This window comes from Macroventuria anomochaeta (genome assembly GCF_010093625.1).
Source record: "Macroventuria anomochaeta strain CBS 525.71 unplaced genomic scaffold BU25scaffold_9, whole genome shotgun sequence".
Classification (NCBI taxonomy): Eukaryota; Fungi; Ascomycota; class Dothideomycetes; order Pleosporales; family Didymellaceae; genus Macroventuria; species Macroventuria anomochaeta.
The window spans coordinates 183,032-195,645 of NW_022985370.1; the positions used below are offsets into that span (position 1 = coordinate 183,032).

The window sequence follows — 12,614 nt, forward strand, 5'->3', positions numbered from 1 at the left end:
AGCGACAAACTTGAGATCGGCATGGACGAGAAGGACGTTGGAGAAGCAAGCGCTGTAGATTGCCCCTCCGAGAGCTAAACAACACATCCTGGTCTAACGAAACTGGCAGGCTTCAGGTCACGCTCGTACCATGTGCGATGACGACCGAGACCATATTCACGATGGCTGGTGGGGTTTGTCGTGTTTTCTTGGAACCTTACTATATCATGTCTGTGTTGACTACGCTATCACCCATGCTGTCTCTCTGCGGCAAGATTGGGCAGGCAAGCTTTCGCCGTATACAAGACTGAGCGATGTGTGAAAGGATGGGGACCAGAGCGAAGTTATTTGGCGTGATCTCGGCGCTTGAGAGTCGTTCATGTGCAAAGTCACGTCATGGCTATCACCGTTGCAGCTACAAGGTCATGCATCTACATAGCCTTTCGCTCCCTCGAGTCTCGTCCATACTACCTTTTCCATCACCTCCCTATCCACGCTTCCGTCTACGACCCTGGGTCTGATACATCTCCCGGGCACCCCTCTGCATCGTTCCTTCCAGGCCTCCAAGCCTCCCCGCTCTCTTCGCCCTCTCCGTGGTCTTTGCCTTTCTCCTCCCCGTCCTTGCACCCTCAGTATCCGTTTTCCTCCTCTTCGCCCTCGCCACCCCCCTCGCCCGCCCCCGATGCTCAGCACAATACCATTCCTTCGCCGCCGGACTCTTCACCAACCCTGCACATCTGAAGTGGAACCACCCGATCTCGCACTTCGGGTCAGCATCGCAGGCAACCATGTGCTTACCGGAGTAGGTCTGGCGGCAGGTGCACCATAGCTTTGCAGGGTCGGAGTCTGAGAGCGCTGAGTTGGGCGCGGACTGGTCCTCGGGCTCTGGTGCTGGAGTATGGGTTTTGGGCTGCTTCTTTGCGGGGGGAGCGCGGGGCTTCTTCTTCCTGGGCTGGGGCTTCTTCATAGGCTTGAGGCTGGGTGGCGCGTTGGACATGTTGGGCAGAGGGACAGGCATCTTGCGTAGCTCGGGTTGAGGCTGTGGAGCTGGGCTCCTTGGGGCTGTGTCAGCCATGCCATAAGCTGCTTGAGGAGACGAAGAGGGTTGGTGTGAAGGCAGTGGAGAGCTAGCAGTGGCTTCTGCACGGATGGCTTCGGGGTCTTGCTTTTGTTGTACTAGGCTGTTCTCGACGCTGGTGTCATGGGTAAGGCCGATTTCGTCGACGTCGTCGTGCTTCCTCTTGACGGCCGTGCTGCACAAAGATCCGCGGATCGCATTGCCAATCATGACCGCTTCCAGCATGTTACTCTTAGTAGAAGCTTGTGGTGTAGTGACTGGCTCTTGTGTCTGCTCCTGCTTTTGCCCTTGATCGAACTCTCCTTCCTGCTTTGGTTTCAATTCTTGCTCTTCCTCCTGCTCTTGCTCTGTGTAGTCAAACAGGTCATCCAACACCTCCGTGTCAGTAATCTTATTGGCCTGTTTGTGCTTCTCTGACGTCACGTCTGGTGTAGGCAACATGGTATGCGTGTTGTCTGTGTCGTTGTTTCCAGACATGTCGTAGGTTGGCTGCGTGACGTCTGTTGATGATCTCTGTAGAGTGGCTCTTGAGATTACCATGTCAATGTGATGAGGTCGGGAACAGGCGGTTAAGGTCTCGCTTTTGTATCCGTTGAGTGGCGTGGAAGTAAGCGCTGTGATCCATTGTCCTTTGTGTCGTGGTGCGGCGTGGAAGTTGGGCGACATGTTCGAGATGGGTCTGCCTTTGTTGCTGTCAATGTACGCTATGTGAAAATGCAAACTACCAACACCGCATCATGAAACCTGACCGAAGCTTCTGTGAGCAAGCAGCAGAAGTGGATGCAACGAGAGGTCTGTGTGGAGCATGTCAGACAACATTGGAAATACATGTTTGCAAAACCGTAGTGTCGATTCCAAGAGCTTGCACGAAGACTGTATTGGCAGAAGTAGAATAGGAACATCTGTTGAAAACTGCAGCATATCTTTTTTTTCAGTCTGCGTTATTTGTCACTCCGAGAACAACGTCATCATTGTGCCAAAAGTCTGAAACTATCTTGGTACCTTGATAACGACTCTCAATAGAGACCTGGCGCTTCTGGCACCAGGGAGATATGAGGCACTGGCTCTCTCAGCTCCCGAATTGTTGTTTCATCTGATTCGGTGCTACACGCATGAGATCACACTAGGCCGGCGTTGTTGTCTCTTCCTGGGATTTGAAAGGAACGCCTTCAAGAGGTTCGAAAGAAGTATCTTCGTTCAGGGACACTGGAGGCATGTAGTAGCCCCCATCAGATACATCTGAGACGTCCAAGCCAGATTCATCGATATCCGAGTCATCGTAATAACATCCGCCGTGCGCTACAATATCACGCAAAACACTCGAAGGCGCTAGTCCTTCCACGACTAACTTCCAGCGCCTGCCCACGTTAGTCAAATTGAAACATGGCCATGCCTACTGGATATTTGGGACGTGCGTAACTCCCTCAGCATACCGAGGATGATTGAATCGGTCACTGTGGAGTTTGCATTCACCATCCCGTTGAGCAGTGCTACAAGGCTTGACATCATGGGCATGCCTTGCAAGTGCCACAACGCACACCTTCGGTCTCGTAACCTGACTTCTCTATAGCCTTGCAGACTCGACAATGAAGCCATCGTTTCCCGTTGACCTTGATGTCAAGCCACGTGCCTGATCAAAGCCACTGTATGCGCAAAATTGTAGGTCACGACTCGTACCACTGATCCTACCGCTCCACTTCAGCATACCGCATACCGTCGGCATACGCAGACCTGTGTCGCAAGCGGACGCAAAATCTGCAAGTTATCAGATGTCGCTTTCGAACATATGATGTAGTCTCGATCTTTGTAAGCATATCGTGGTCTGAACCGCGTACGCGGTTTCAGTTGAATTCATGATAATGCTGTTGACACGCGGAGCGTAGGCAACATCGGTGTTGTTCACAGAGCTGCGCTTGAGCTTGAGCTTGACCAGGCTCTTGCCGAATTCCTGGAACAGTTCCCTGTCGAACCTCATACTAGAGAATGTCAGTACGCATTCTGCAGCACCCAGGAAGATATGTGCCTGACGTTGCGACTTTGTAAGTCAGTACGAAGGAAGAGTAAGTAGATGAGGGAGATAGTCGTGGAGATACGATTGTGATGAAAGTGAAGCAATTCATGCAAAAGGCGCTAGTCTGCAACCAGTGACGACAGCGTGCCCTCTTCTGAATTGGAACTTACGTATGCTGAAAGACCCAGTTCCTGTAGGCTGACATTGTATTTTTATGATACTAAGAGGCTCGTTCCTAACGGCACACTGCCAAACAGCGCAACCCTTGTGTAGACCAGCGTGGCGCAACAATTCGTTGCTTTTCAGTTTTGAGAGCTGTCTCAATCAATCATGATTAAGCGAGGAGGCATTCAGTGTGTCCAGGACAAGCTCTGCTTTGTTTTGTAGGGTCGCAAATTGCTGAAGTCGAAATTCTAGTCGACTAGTGCGTCTCCAAAACGAGCCTCTTCGTACACTGTCGGTATTTGTCGTGGTATCTAAACGCCGTTGAATGTAAACTTGTCCTAACCTCATGCTCCAATCTTCACCTCAGCCGCCTTAATATGGTCAATCGTCGTTCGCCCTAGTCCCTCCTTCGCGTAAAAGTCCATAGGATATAGATTCTTCCTCTCCCGCTCCTCAACCTTCCTCTGTGCGGGGTCCTCCTCAAGCCATGGTGCATCCCGCACACCGAGTGTGACCAGTGCCTCATATGGACTCAGCAATGGTCTTGGGAACGCGTAGCCCCAGTCGATGCTCAATCGCGGGCAGGCAATCTGTACCCAAGCCTCCACATCTGACATCATCGCCAGTTTGCCTGGGAAGATCTCGGACAGCAATAGGTTGACGCACTTGATGCCCTGTCTCTTGAGCTCGTTCTCGATCAGTGTGAGAGTATGTGGGTTGCCCTGCCTCCCCAATGAGCCCAAGATGATGCCCCATGTGCGCGCCTTCTTCGCTGTCAAAATAGCTGTCCGTCTTAGATCATAGAGCGAGTCGTGTTCGTATGTCTCATGCGTGAGTCGTCGTGAATAAGGATCGTAGCGGTATGCGGGTAATGAAGGGTTTGCGATCATCGCGCTTTCCAAGTGGAATCGTCCGTCGCCGAGGTAGAGGATCATGTCTGCCACTTCTTCCTCCTTGCCCTTGGCATTTAACTGTCCTGGCTTGATCGCCATTGACGGCGATGTGCAGCCCAGAATCTCGCCTTTTGACAAAGGGGCGATTTGTGGAACGATAGGCTTGTAGCCTTCTCTCCGCAGAATAGACACGATGCCGTGTATTGTAGCGTTGAACTGAATGGTCCCAACCAAGGCGATACTCTTGCCTGTGGGGAAGTTCTCGGTGATAGTGTTTATGAGGTGTGTGGTGTCGATGCTGATCGAAACGAAGACATACAGCGTTGCAATCTTTGTGACCGCAACCGGGATAAGGCAGCTGTGCGCATAGTGAATCAAAAGGTCGCAGCCAAGCGCTCTCGCCGTGTAGTCGTCTATGCAACATGCGCCGTATGTCACGTCGCCCATGATCAGGGTCGTTGTGCCAGGGCAGAACTGCGTAAGGATGTCTGAAATCGTTGTAGCGAAGAGCAGCAGCCCCTCTGGGAACTGTAGCGCTATGGACTTCGCCCCGGATGTCCGTATACGGTGTATGCATTTGTGGATCTCGAAGCTGTAGTTCGGTGGGAGCAGAGCGATAGCATCGTTGATGTCTTTGTCATGCAGGATAGAGTCGGGTATAGCGTTCAGGGCTCGAGCAGTGCGGCGAGGTTGGGCAACTGCAGTACATGTTAGCTATGCGAACATCAACTCCTCGTCACAAGGCGCCTCACACCTTGTATTGCGCTCGAGTCCTCAATGTTCGCATTGGGATCTGCCTGCTGCTCGCCGCTCTTCTCAGCCGTCTTTCTCCCAACAAATCTCCTCTTTGGCTGCTTAGGTACGGCAGCTGGCTCCTCTGTGATTTCATCGTTCACCTCAGGCCCAAGATTCGTGGCTGTGCGGTCTTCTTCCATTGTGTTGGTGGCGTGTTGCGGCGCGTCGCGGGGTTGAAGTGGGATGAAAATGTTCGTAGGGCTGAACCCTAGCTTCTTGCCTTTGCGCCATCTCACCAACCACAGCTCTCGACATCATCAGTAGTACCATGTCCAGGAGTTGTAACACCATCGATTCCCATGTATAAATGTCCCTATGTTTGACTTTGTTTCTCTCCCTCATAGTCGCCTTGACCTAAGAGCTCGGCAAGACTCTCTACCATTGCCTGCAAATCTCCATCGTTCTTCCCCATACTGTGAATCGTCATATCATCGTCCTTCATTGCTTCCACGATCTCAGAGATTAGCTCCATGTGTTCATCAAACCTCCTCTCAAACACATCTCCCGGTCTGGCCCTCTTCGTAAAGCGCTCCAACGCCACCTCTTTCTCCACGTCGAGCACAATCAGCACGCTCTTCCTGTTGGGCGCCCAAAACGGCTCTGCAGGCTCCTTGAATGGCACCCATCGCTCCGCATCTTGAGGAAACCCATCAATCAGCATTCGTACACATTGTAGGTTAGAGCCGGTAGGGAAGACGCGCTCCTTGACATACTTCGGCGTTAGGTGCACCGGACCAAGAGTACCTGCACACAAGTTGTTGCGACATGTCTCGAATTCAGAGTCCGAGAAGAAGGGTTTTATGCGGGCAGCATGACCGGAGGGTGTGTCGCTGACGAGCGAGCGCAGTTCGTCGCCAAGGGAGAAGTGGTCGAGGTTGTACTGCTTGGCGAGGGCGGTGTAGAGGGTGGCCTTTCCGGAGCATGGTGCGCCTGTTTCGATGCCAGTAAGAGAGCGCTAGATGGGGACAAGGGTGGTGAACTGAGCTTACCTAGTACCAAGACTAACAGCGATCCTGATGTTGAGACTGGGTTGGCCCCAGCAGTAGCTCTTTCATTCTCTTTGCCCATCATGGCGATATTCACAAGGCTCATGGGGGACAGGGAATGGTGTTTAGGAACAGCTTGCTCTACAGCTGCGCAATACGATCCGCCCGTTTGTTTCTTCACTTCACCTCGTGAGGACTATGATGTGCAAACACTTCCCGATTCACACTTGTCACACGGTAAGTGCAGCATCCAAGAAGATCCCTGAGATGTTCTCAGTTAGATCTTCTACAACGTCTAAAACGCAGATCATGAAGGCTTTCAAGTCGATGCAGTGAGTCTATCATATCCTCTACACAGACCTGCCAATCTACTCCCTCCTCTCCTTATCCTCCTCCGCCAAACCCAGATCCTCCTCCCTATCCCAAACTTTATGCCCCGCAATCCAAGTCTGAAGAACCTCGCCCTCCTCACTCAGCACCGTCAAATCCGCCCTCCTCCCTTCCCTCAAAACACCTCTTCCACCTTGCCCATCAACCCCCATGAGCCCTGCGGCATTCTCCGTCACCGTCCCCACCGCCTCCGCAATCCCACACCCAGACCAAGCCATGAGGTTGCGAACGCTTTCTTGTAGAGGGATACAGCCGCCGATTAGTGTTTCGGTACCTGCGATAGTTGCACGCGTTCCTTTCTTCGTCTGCTCGAAGGGGATCTGCGCGTGCCCCCGGTGGTTTCCGTCGGGCAGGGACGCCAACTCAATGGAGTCCGTGACGATGATGGAGCGCTTGGGGTTTGCGCGATGCAGCAGCGAGACGGTGTTTGGATGCAGGTGCTCGCCGTCGGCGATGATAGTGTAGTACGGTGGTGGCGGGGCGTGCGTTGGGGGGATGGTTATCAGGCCTGCGAGTCCAGGGTCACGCGATGTGAAGGGTGGCATGGCATTGAGGGTGTGGGTCAGGCATGTTGCGCCTGCTTCTAGTCCTGACAATCCTTGGTCGAGCGTGGCTGTGGAGTGACCCATTGATACGCGAATATCGTGGGAGGCCAGGTCTTTGATGAGAGTTGAGGAGTCGGGGAGCTCGGGGGCGATGGTGGCTAGCTTGACGGCTGAGGAGAGGTTCGAGAAACCGTAGATTGAGGATGCTGGGGTGCTGCATGGTTGGAAGAGGGAAGAATTGTGCGCGCCTTTCTTGGTGGGGTGCAGGTATGGTCCTTCGACGTGAGCGCCTAGAAGGGAGGCAGAGTTGGGAATATCTCGCGGTGCCAGAGATGGGAGGATCTGTGCATATTAGTCCAATATGAGACGTGTAGTCGTAACGGTTTGTCTTGGCCAGGTCGTGAGGCTTGACTGCCTGGGCATCCTTCTTTCGACCACACATCAAGCACTCACCCTTTGAAACTCCTCTCCTTTCACAGTAGGTATCGTTGCCCAGAATCCAGTAACACCCTGTGTTGCATAGTACCTCGCGATGTCATCTACCTTCCTGCCATAGCTCTTCTCATCCTCAAAATGCGTAAAGTGGAATCCATTGGCGCCATTGGTGTGCAGCTCCAGAAATCCAGGAGCAATGATGTTATCGTCCAGGTCAACTGCTTCACCTCCAATGTAGCCTTCTCTTTTCAGTATCAGACCCGTCTCATCCGAGATAACGAGATGATCGTCGACGAGTTGGCCATCAAGCACATAACGACAGTTTGTGAAGAGAGTGAACCAGCCCGACATATCCGTGATTGCTGCCAGCCACAGCTATGTATGGTATGGATCTGTTGTCGCGGTTCGTGGTGGTTGGAGGTTTCAGCCATTTGCGGTAAGCTATTCGGTGATCGCCCCGCAGCAGCGATCGTTGCGGGATCTACGTACGTCATGACAGCGATCATATCACGCTCTCGTGATGTGCCAGGGGCTTGAGCCGCAGGCCGGCGCATCAGGTTGGCATCAATTCCTTATCCTGCTTGCAGTCAAGAGTTTTGGGCGCGTCCTGCCCGGAAAAGGGAGCGTCTTTGCTTGTTTGGTTGAGGATGATGTCATGGCTAACGCAATTCCCCGCGGTTCTCGATCAACACCAGGGTTGCGCTTCCTTGCTTTCAGGTTACGCTACGCCCACCTATGAATTTCCACCTCGCCGTGTCGTGAGATCTGTCTTTCTCCATCTACAGCCTCAATTGCGCTGAGGGACTCAGTTGCAGTCCTCTCACCCCTTACCCAGCCCGAACGATGGCGCAACAGCAGCACGCCCCCGGCAGCCACTACTCCGGACACAACCCCATCCCCACAGTGAAGCAGTTCGTTGAAAACCTCGACCGCGATAAAAAGAGTAGGGACAAGGAGATTGACGAGCGCGCCAAGGCTGCGAAGGCACAGACTGGTACAGCATCGACTGCTGCTGGAAAAACTCCCTCCACACCACCCAGGGCAGACAAGAAGACGCCTGCGACGACACCAAAGACGCCAGCTCAAGATGGCGTGCAGGACCACCAGGTCTCAAAGAAGACGGTTGAGGGCACAGAGAAGACCGTCACAGACCCCACAACCGGCAGGGAAGTCGTCATTGCCGATGTTGGCAAGGAGATGGTTGACGAGGTTGAGAACCCACATCTGATCGTGCCCAACGCCAATCTGAAGAAGCCTACAGTATGTTGAAGTATGCAGGTTCTGGAGAACAAACATTGACAATCCACAGCCCATCAAGACAGACCCTTCACAGTCGCTCGCAGACTACAAGGAAGCACAAGACGTGACCGCTCCACCAGACCCCGTCGCCGAAGGCACTACCTCCGATGTCCCCATCCACGGCGAAAAGACCAACGTTCTTTTCCACCCAACCCCGTCGGTCAGCTATGAGCCCATGTTCGCTGAGCTGGAGAAGCGTGCAGGCATCCTGTGCATTGGCATCGTTGTCGTCACAATAGTCGTGGGAAAGATGTTTGGCGGTGCACTGAAGGGCTTGGTACCACTGGCCATGTGCCTAGCCTCTGGAGTCTGGCTCTGGATGAAGGAGGTTGTGCGCAGTGGCAGAGAGGTTGAGTGGTCCAGCGAGCAGACTCGTGGACAGTTGGTGAGTACAACAATGCCATGCTCTATTCAGTTACTGACATGCCTAGGCCACCCTCAACCTGCTCCCTGAATCAGTCGAATGGATGAACACCTTCCTGGGTATCATGTGGGGTCTCATTAACCCTGATATGTTCCAGGGCGTCGCCGATACCCTTGAGGATGTCATGCAAGCTTCGGTTCCAGGCATCATTGAGAACGTCCGAGTCGCCGAGATCAACCAGGGTAGCAACCCTCTGCGCATCCTCAGCATGCGCGCGCTCCCAGACAACCAGATGGGCGAGATGAAGCAGGCTATCCACGAGGAGAACAAGAAGACCAAGGACCCCCAGGAAGCGGCAGCAGATGAGGAGGGCGGTGACTACTACAACCTGGAAGTCTCGTTCGCCTACCACGCCCAACCGAGCGGCAAGCGTACATCAGACAAGGCGCGCAACATGCACATGAACTTGGTATTCTACCTGGGAATTAAGGGTCTCTTTGGTGTTCCACTACCAATTTTCGTCGAGCTTCAGTCGCTGGTCGGTACCGTTCGCTTGCGAATGAACATGACACCTGAGGCGCCGTTCTTGAAGAACTTGACCTTCACTCTAATGGGTGCCCCTCAGGTTACGGCTGGCTGCACACCCATGTCCGAGAAGGCGCCCAACATCCTCAACCTTCCACTGATCAGCAATTTCGTTAACTACGCTATCAAGGCTGCGGCGAGCATGTATGTTGCTCCCAAATCCATGTCTCTTGACATGAGGGCCATTCTGCAGGGTGACTCGATCCAGAAAGATACTGAAGCTCTTGGTGTTCTGTGGATCCGCATTCACCGCGCTAAAGGCCTGAGCAAGCAGGACCGGCGTGGGTCGAAGCACGGAGGCAGCGACCCATACATCACACTCGCTTTCTCCAAGTACGGCAAGCCCATGTACTGCACTCGTGTCATCACCGACGATCTCAACCCCATTTGGGAAGAAACCGCTGCCCTTCTCGTTAGTCCCGAGTTGATCAAGGCCAATGAAAACCTCAGTGTCGAGCTTTGGGATTCTGACAGGCACACCGCGGACGACATTGTCGGCAAGGTCGAGCTCTCCATGCAGAAGATGATCCAACACCCCGGCAAAATGTATCCTCAGGTGTCTAAGTTGGCCGGCATGGATGCCGATAGCGAGATGCCTGGTGAGCTGCACTGGGAAGTCGGTTACTTTGGCAAGCCCAAGTTCAGACCTGAGCTCAGGACAGACGGCAAGAACAGGAGTCTGCCAGATCAACTCAAGGACGACCCTAAGCTGCAGGACGAGAAGGGTGTCATCAACTCAGACGAAGACTATGCGGTTATGCACACTCCTCCGGACCCACTCTGGCCGAGCGGTATTTGCAGTGTTGTTATTCATCAGATCGTCAACCTCGAACTCGAGAACGTCAAGGGTACCTCAGGCAGTAGGAATGGCCGCGAGTACGAACCCGCGAAACCCTACGGCGAGGCAACTGAGGAGACTGGTGGCGACCTTCCTACATCATACTGCACCATACTGTACAATGATCAACTGGTCTACCGCACACGTGCAAAGGCTGTCTCATCTCAGCCCATCTTCAACGCTGGAACCGAGCGCTTCATTCGCGACTGGCGGTCTGCTATCATTACAGTCACCGTGCGCGACTCCCGCAACCGCGAGCACGACCCCATCCTTGGTGTTGTCCCTCTCAAGCTTTCCGACATTCTCGAGACCTCCTCGCAAGCCACCCGTTGGTATCCTCTCGATGGCGGTATCGGATTCGGTCGCATCCGTATTTCGCTTCTGTTCCGCGGCATCGAAACACGTCTGCCTCCTCAGATGCTTGGCTGGGATGTTGGTACATTTGAGTTTAGGTCTCACAACATTTTGATGACCGGCTATAACCACTCTCCCAAGCTCAAGCTACGAACAGGTGGTAGCACTGGTAAGATTAGTCGCGCCCACGCGCATAAGCTGCCCGAGGGTGACGGCTACTACTTTGATTTAGAGAAGAACAATGGTCGTGACAACGTCCGCCTGCCCGTCAAGCATCGCTACAGGTCGCCGATCGTCTTCGAGTTCCATATCGCTGGCAAGCGCAAGGCAGACGCTTACGCTGTCATCTGGCTTCAACACTTCATCGACAACGAGGATGCTGACATCAACATCCCCATCTGGACAACAACACACCCCCAGCGCCTCACACAGAACTATATCACCGAAGATAACTGCAAGAAGGAGCCCGGTCTCGAGGACCTCAAGGAGGTCGGCCGTCTGCAGTTCCGCGCCCGCTTTAAAGCCGGCACAGACGAGTCGCACGAAGCATTTGTCGTCGACAACGACTCGCGCGAGACGTACGAGACCTGGGAAGCCTGTCTGACCGAAGGCGTTCGCAACCGCAAGGTCGACAAGGAACTGCCCGAGCGTGTCCAGCAGCTGCACGAAGAATCCCTCACCGCAGGCCGCGACATACTCAAGAACGCCGACGAGGAAGAGAAGAGGAAGTGGCTCGCCAAAGACGGAAAAGACTGGTCTGGCGCCTTCGGAGAAGACCCCAAAGCGTACATGGATACCAAGGGCCGCAAGCGCAGAGAACCAGGTGTCGAGCAGCCCCTGCACGACCCGTTCCACCCCTCATCCGACGAGGATCACGACGACTACTCCGACGACAACTCAGATTCCAGCTCAGACCTGGGCATCGAGGACGCAACGAACACCGGCAGCGCAACGTCCATGTCCGGCGGCCCTGGCGGCGGCGATCAGGCCAAAAGCCCCAACGGTGGCTTCAAGCACCAGTCGACGGATCTCTCGCCGGATGGTGGACGGCCATCTCAGTCTACGGCGCGCACGTGGGATACGACGGACTCGAATGGCAGCCAGTCAACGAAGAGCACCAACAAGCAGAACAAGCGGACCGAGGAGCGCAAGCACCGTGGTCTGATGCAGTGGAAGCCTGCCAGGAACTTGGTGTTTGCAAAGGACGAGACCAAAATTGGGCTTAAAAAGCTCACGAAGAAAGTGACTGGTGGGTTGGAGGGACGACAGCCTGGTGTTGAAACTGGTACGTCTACGCTTTTGATTGCAGTCATGAACGGAGAAGCTAACTATTTGCGCAGAAACTGGAAGCTAAACGATTCACCTGCATGCCATACCCAAGCGACGGCGTTTTGGTGCAGATACTGATTGACCTATGATGTTTAGTTTATGATAATGATAGCATGCTGGGGCGAAAAGGCAAAGCTTGGTTTGGAAATAGTAATTTTGTTACTGAAACTACGTTTCTCAAATCCTTTCTAGCATGGACCGACATATGGAGGGCTGCAAGCCAAATCGAGCTCAGTCAGTTAATTCACGATGGTAGACTGACATCACACAGACAAGTCTCTGCTGCCAGACTGACCTCGAAGCTGAACGATGCAACATATGACCATGAAATGCGCTATCACCTTTCGAGAAGGCTGTGAAGCTGCCCAAAGAGGCCGATATCCTCCTCTAGCAATCAGTTCGTCTCATCCTACTGTCTGTGACATAAGCAGCCAGCCGCGTACAAGGAACCCCGGGCCCAATAGCCTGATGGTCCGAGCTTCAAGGCTTGGTCGGTGAAAAACGTCTCATGCGATCCATTGACTGCGTCATACGTGCGCATTGCCTGACTGCCATTCGCACACGGAGA

General features: G+C 53.6%; 6 protein-coding genes across 6 annotated transcripts; 1 reads left to right on the forward strand and 5 right to left on the reverse strand.

Annotated features, from left to right (window-relative positions):
• Positions 1-466: 466 nt before the first annotated feature.
• Positions 467-1,723, reverse strand: BU25DRAFT_456653 (uncharacterized protein; the record flags this gene model as incomplete). Its single annotated transcript, XM_033710053.1, has 1 exon — positions 467-1,723. The coding sequence occupies one exon, from the start codon at positions 1,721-1,723 to the stop codon at positions 467-469; it is 1,257 nt and encodes a 418-aa protein (XP_033563756.1).
• A 395-nt stretch (positions 1,724-2,118) lies between these two features.
• On the reverse strand, positions 2,119-3,459 carry BU25DRAFT_485485 (uncharacterized protein). The gene is made up of 4 exons (XM_033711234.1): positions 3,239-3,459; positions 2,893-3,033; positions 2,765-2,812; positions 2,119-2,415 (listed from the first exon to the last, which is right to left on the reverse strand). Exons 1-4 carry the CDS (start codon positions 3,271-3,273, stop codon positions 2,181-2,183), a joined length of 459 nt encoding a protein of 152 aa, XP_033563757.1. The 5' UTR covers positions 3,274-3,459; the 3' UTR covers positions 2,119-2,180.
• On the reverse strand, positions 3,270-5,086 carry BU25DRAFT_388678 (diphthamide biosynthesis protein 1). The gene is made up of 2 exons (XM_033704486.1): positions 4,881-5,086; positions 3,270-4,824 (listed from the first exon to the last, which is right to left on the reverse strand). Exons 1-2 carry the CDS (start codon positions 5,059-5,061, stop codon positions 3,578-3,580), a joined length of 1,428 nt encoding a protein of 475 aa, XP_033563758.1. The 5' UTR covers positions 5,062-5,086; the 3' UTR covers positions 3,270-3,577.
• On the reverse strand, positions 4,881-5,876 carry BU25DRAFT_485490 (uncharacterized protein; the record flags this gene model as incomplete). The annotated part of the gene is made up of 1 exon (XM_033711235.1): positions 4,881-5,876. A coding segment is annotated over one exon (642 nt), but the record flags the coding sequence as incomplete, so codon positions are not given.
• A 399-nt stretch (positions 5,877-6,275) lies between these two features.
• BU25DRAFT_336516 (carbohydrate esterase family 9 protein) lies at positions 6,276-7,628 on the reverse strand (the record flags this gene model as incomplete). Its single annotated transcript, XM_033702639.1, has 2 exons — positions 6,276-7,184; positions 7,296-7,628. 2 exons carry the CDS (start codon positions 7,626-7,628, stop codon positions 6,276-6,278), a joined length of 1,242 nt encoding a protein of 413 aa, XP_033563760.1.
• Positions 7,629-7,886: 258 nt separating this feature from the next.
• Positions 7,887-12,213, forward strand: BU25DRAFT_269103 (uncharacterized protein). Its single transcript, XM_033701802.1, has 4 exons — positions 7,887-8,537; positions 8,587-8,961; positions 9,008-12,002; positions 12,058-12,213. Exons 1-4 carry the CDS (start codon positions 8,121-8,123, stop codon positions 12,069-12,071), a joined length of 3,801 nt encoding a protein of 1,266 aa, XP_033563761.1. The 5' UTR covers positions 7,887-8,120; the 3' UTR covers positions 12,072-12,213.
• The last annotated feature ends 401 nt before the right edge of the window (positions 12,214-12,614 follow it).

Excerpts from the sequence above, each read along its gene's own strand:
- BU25DRAFT_388678 (XM_033704486.1), bottom strand. The coding sequence starts at position 5,061 with ATGGAAGAAGACCGCACAGCCACGAATCTTGGGCCTGAGGTGAACGAT. Across the intron at positions 4,825-4,880 it reads GGACTCGAGCGCAATACAAG|TTGCCCAACCTCGCCGCACT; the intron begins GTGTGAGGCGCC and ends CATGTACTGCAG.
- BU25DRAFT_485485 (XM_033711234.1), bottom strand. The coding sequence starts at position 3,273 with ATGTCAGCCTACAGGAACTGGGTCTTTCAGCATAC. Across the intron at positions 3,034-3,238 it reads AACTGGGTCTTTCAGCATAC|TATGAGGTTCGACAGGGAAC; the intron begins GTAAGTTCCAAT and ends GACATTCTCTAG. Across the intron at positions 2,416-2,764 it reads GCGTATGCCGACGGTATGCG|GCGCTGGAAGTTAGTCGTGG; the intron begins GTATGCTGAAGT and ends TAACGTGGGCAG.
- BU25DRAFT_269103 (XM_033701802.1), top strand. The coding sequence starts at position 8,121 with ATGGCGCAACAGCAGCACGCCCCCGGCAGCCACTACTCCGGACACAAC. Across the intron at positions 8,538-8,586 it reads CCAATCTGAAGAAGCCTACA|CCCATCAAGACAGACCCTTC; the intron begins GTATGTTGAAGT and ends GACAATCCACAG. Across the intron at positions 8,962-9,007 it reads AGCAGACTCGTGGACAGTTG|GCCACCCTCAACCTGCTCCC; the intron begins GTGAGTACAACA and ends TGACATGCCTAG.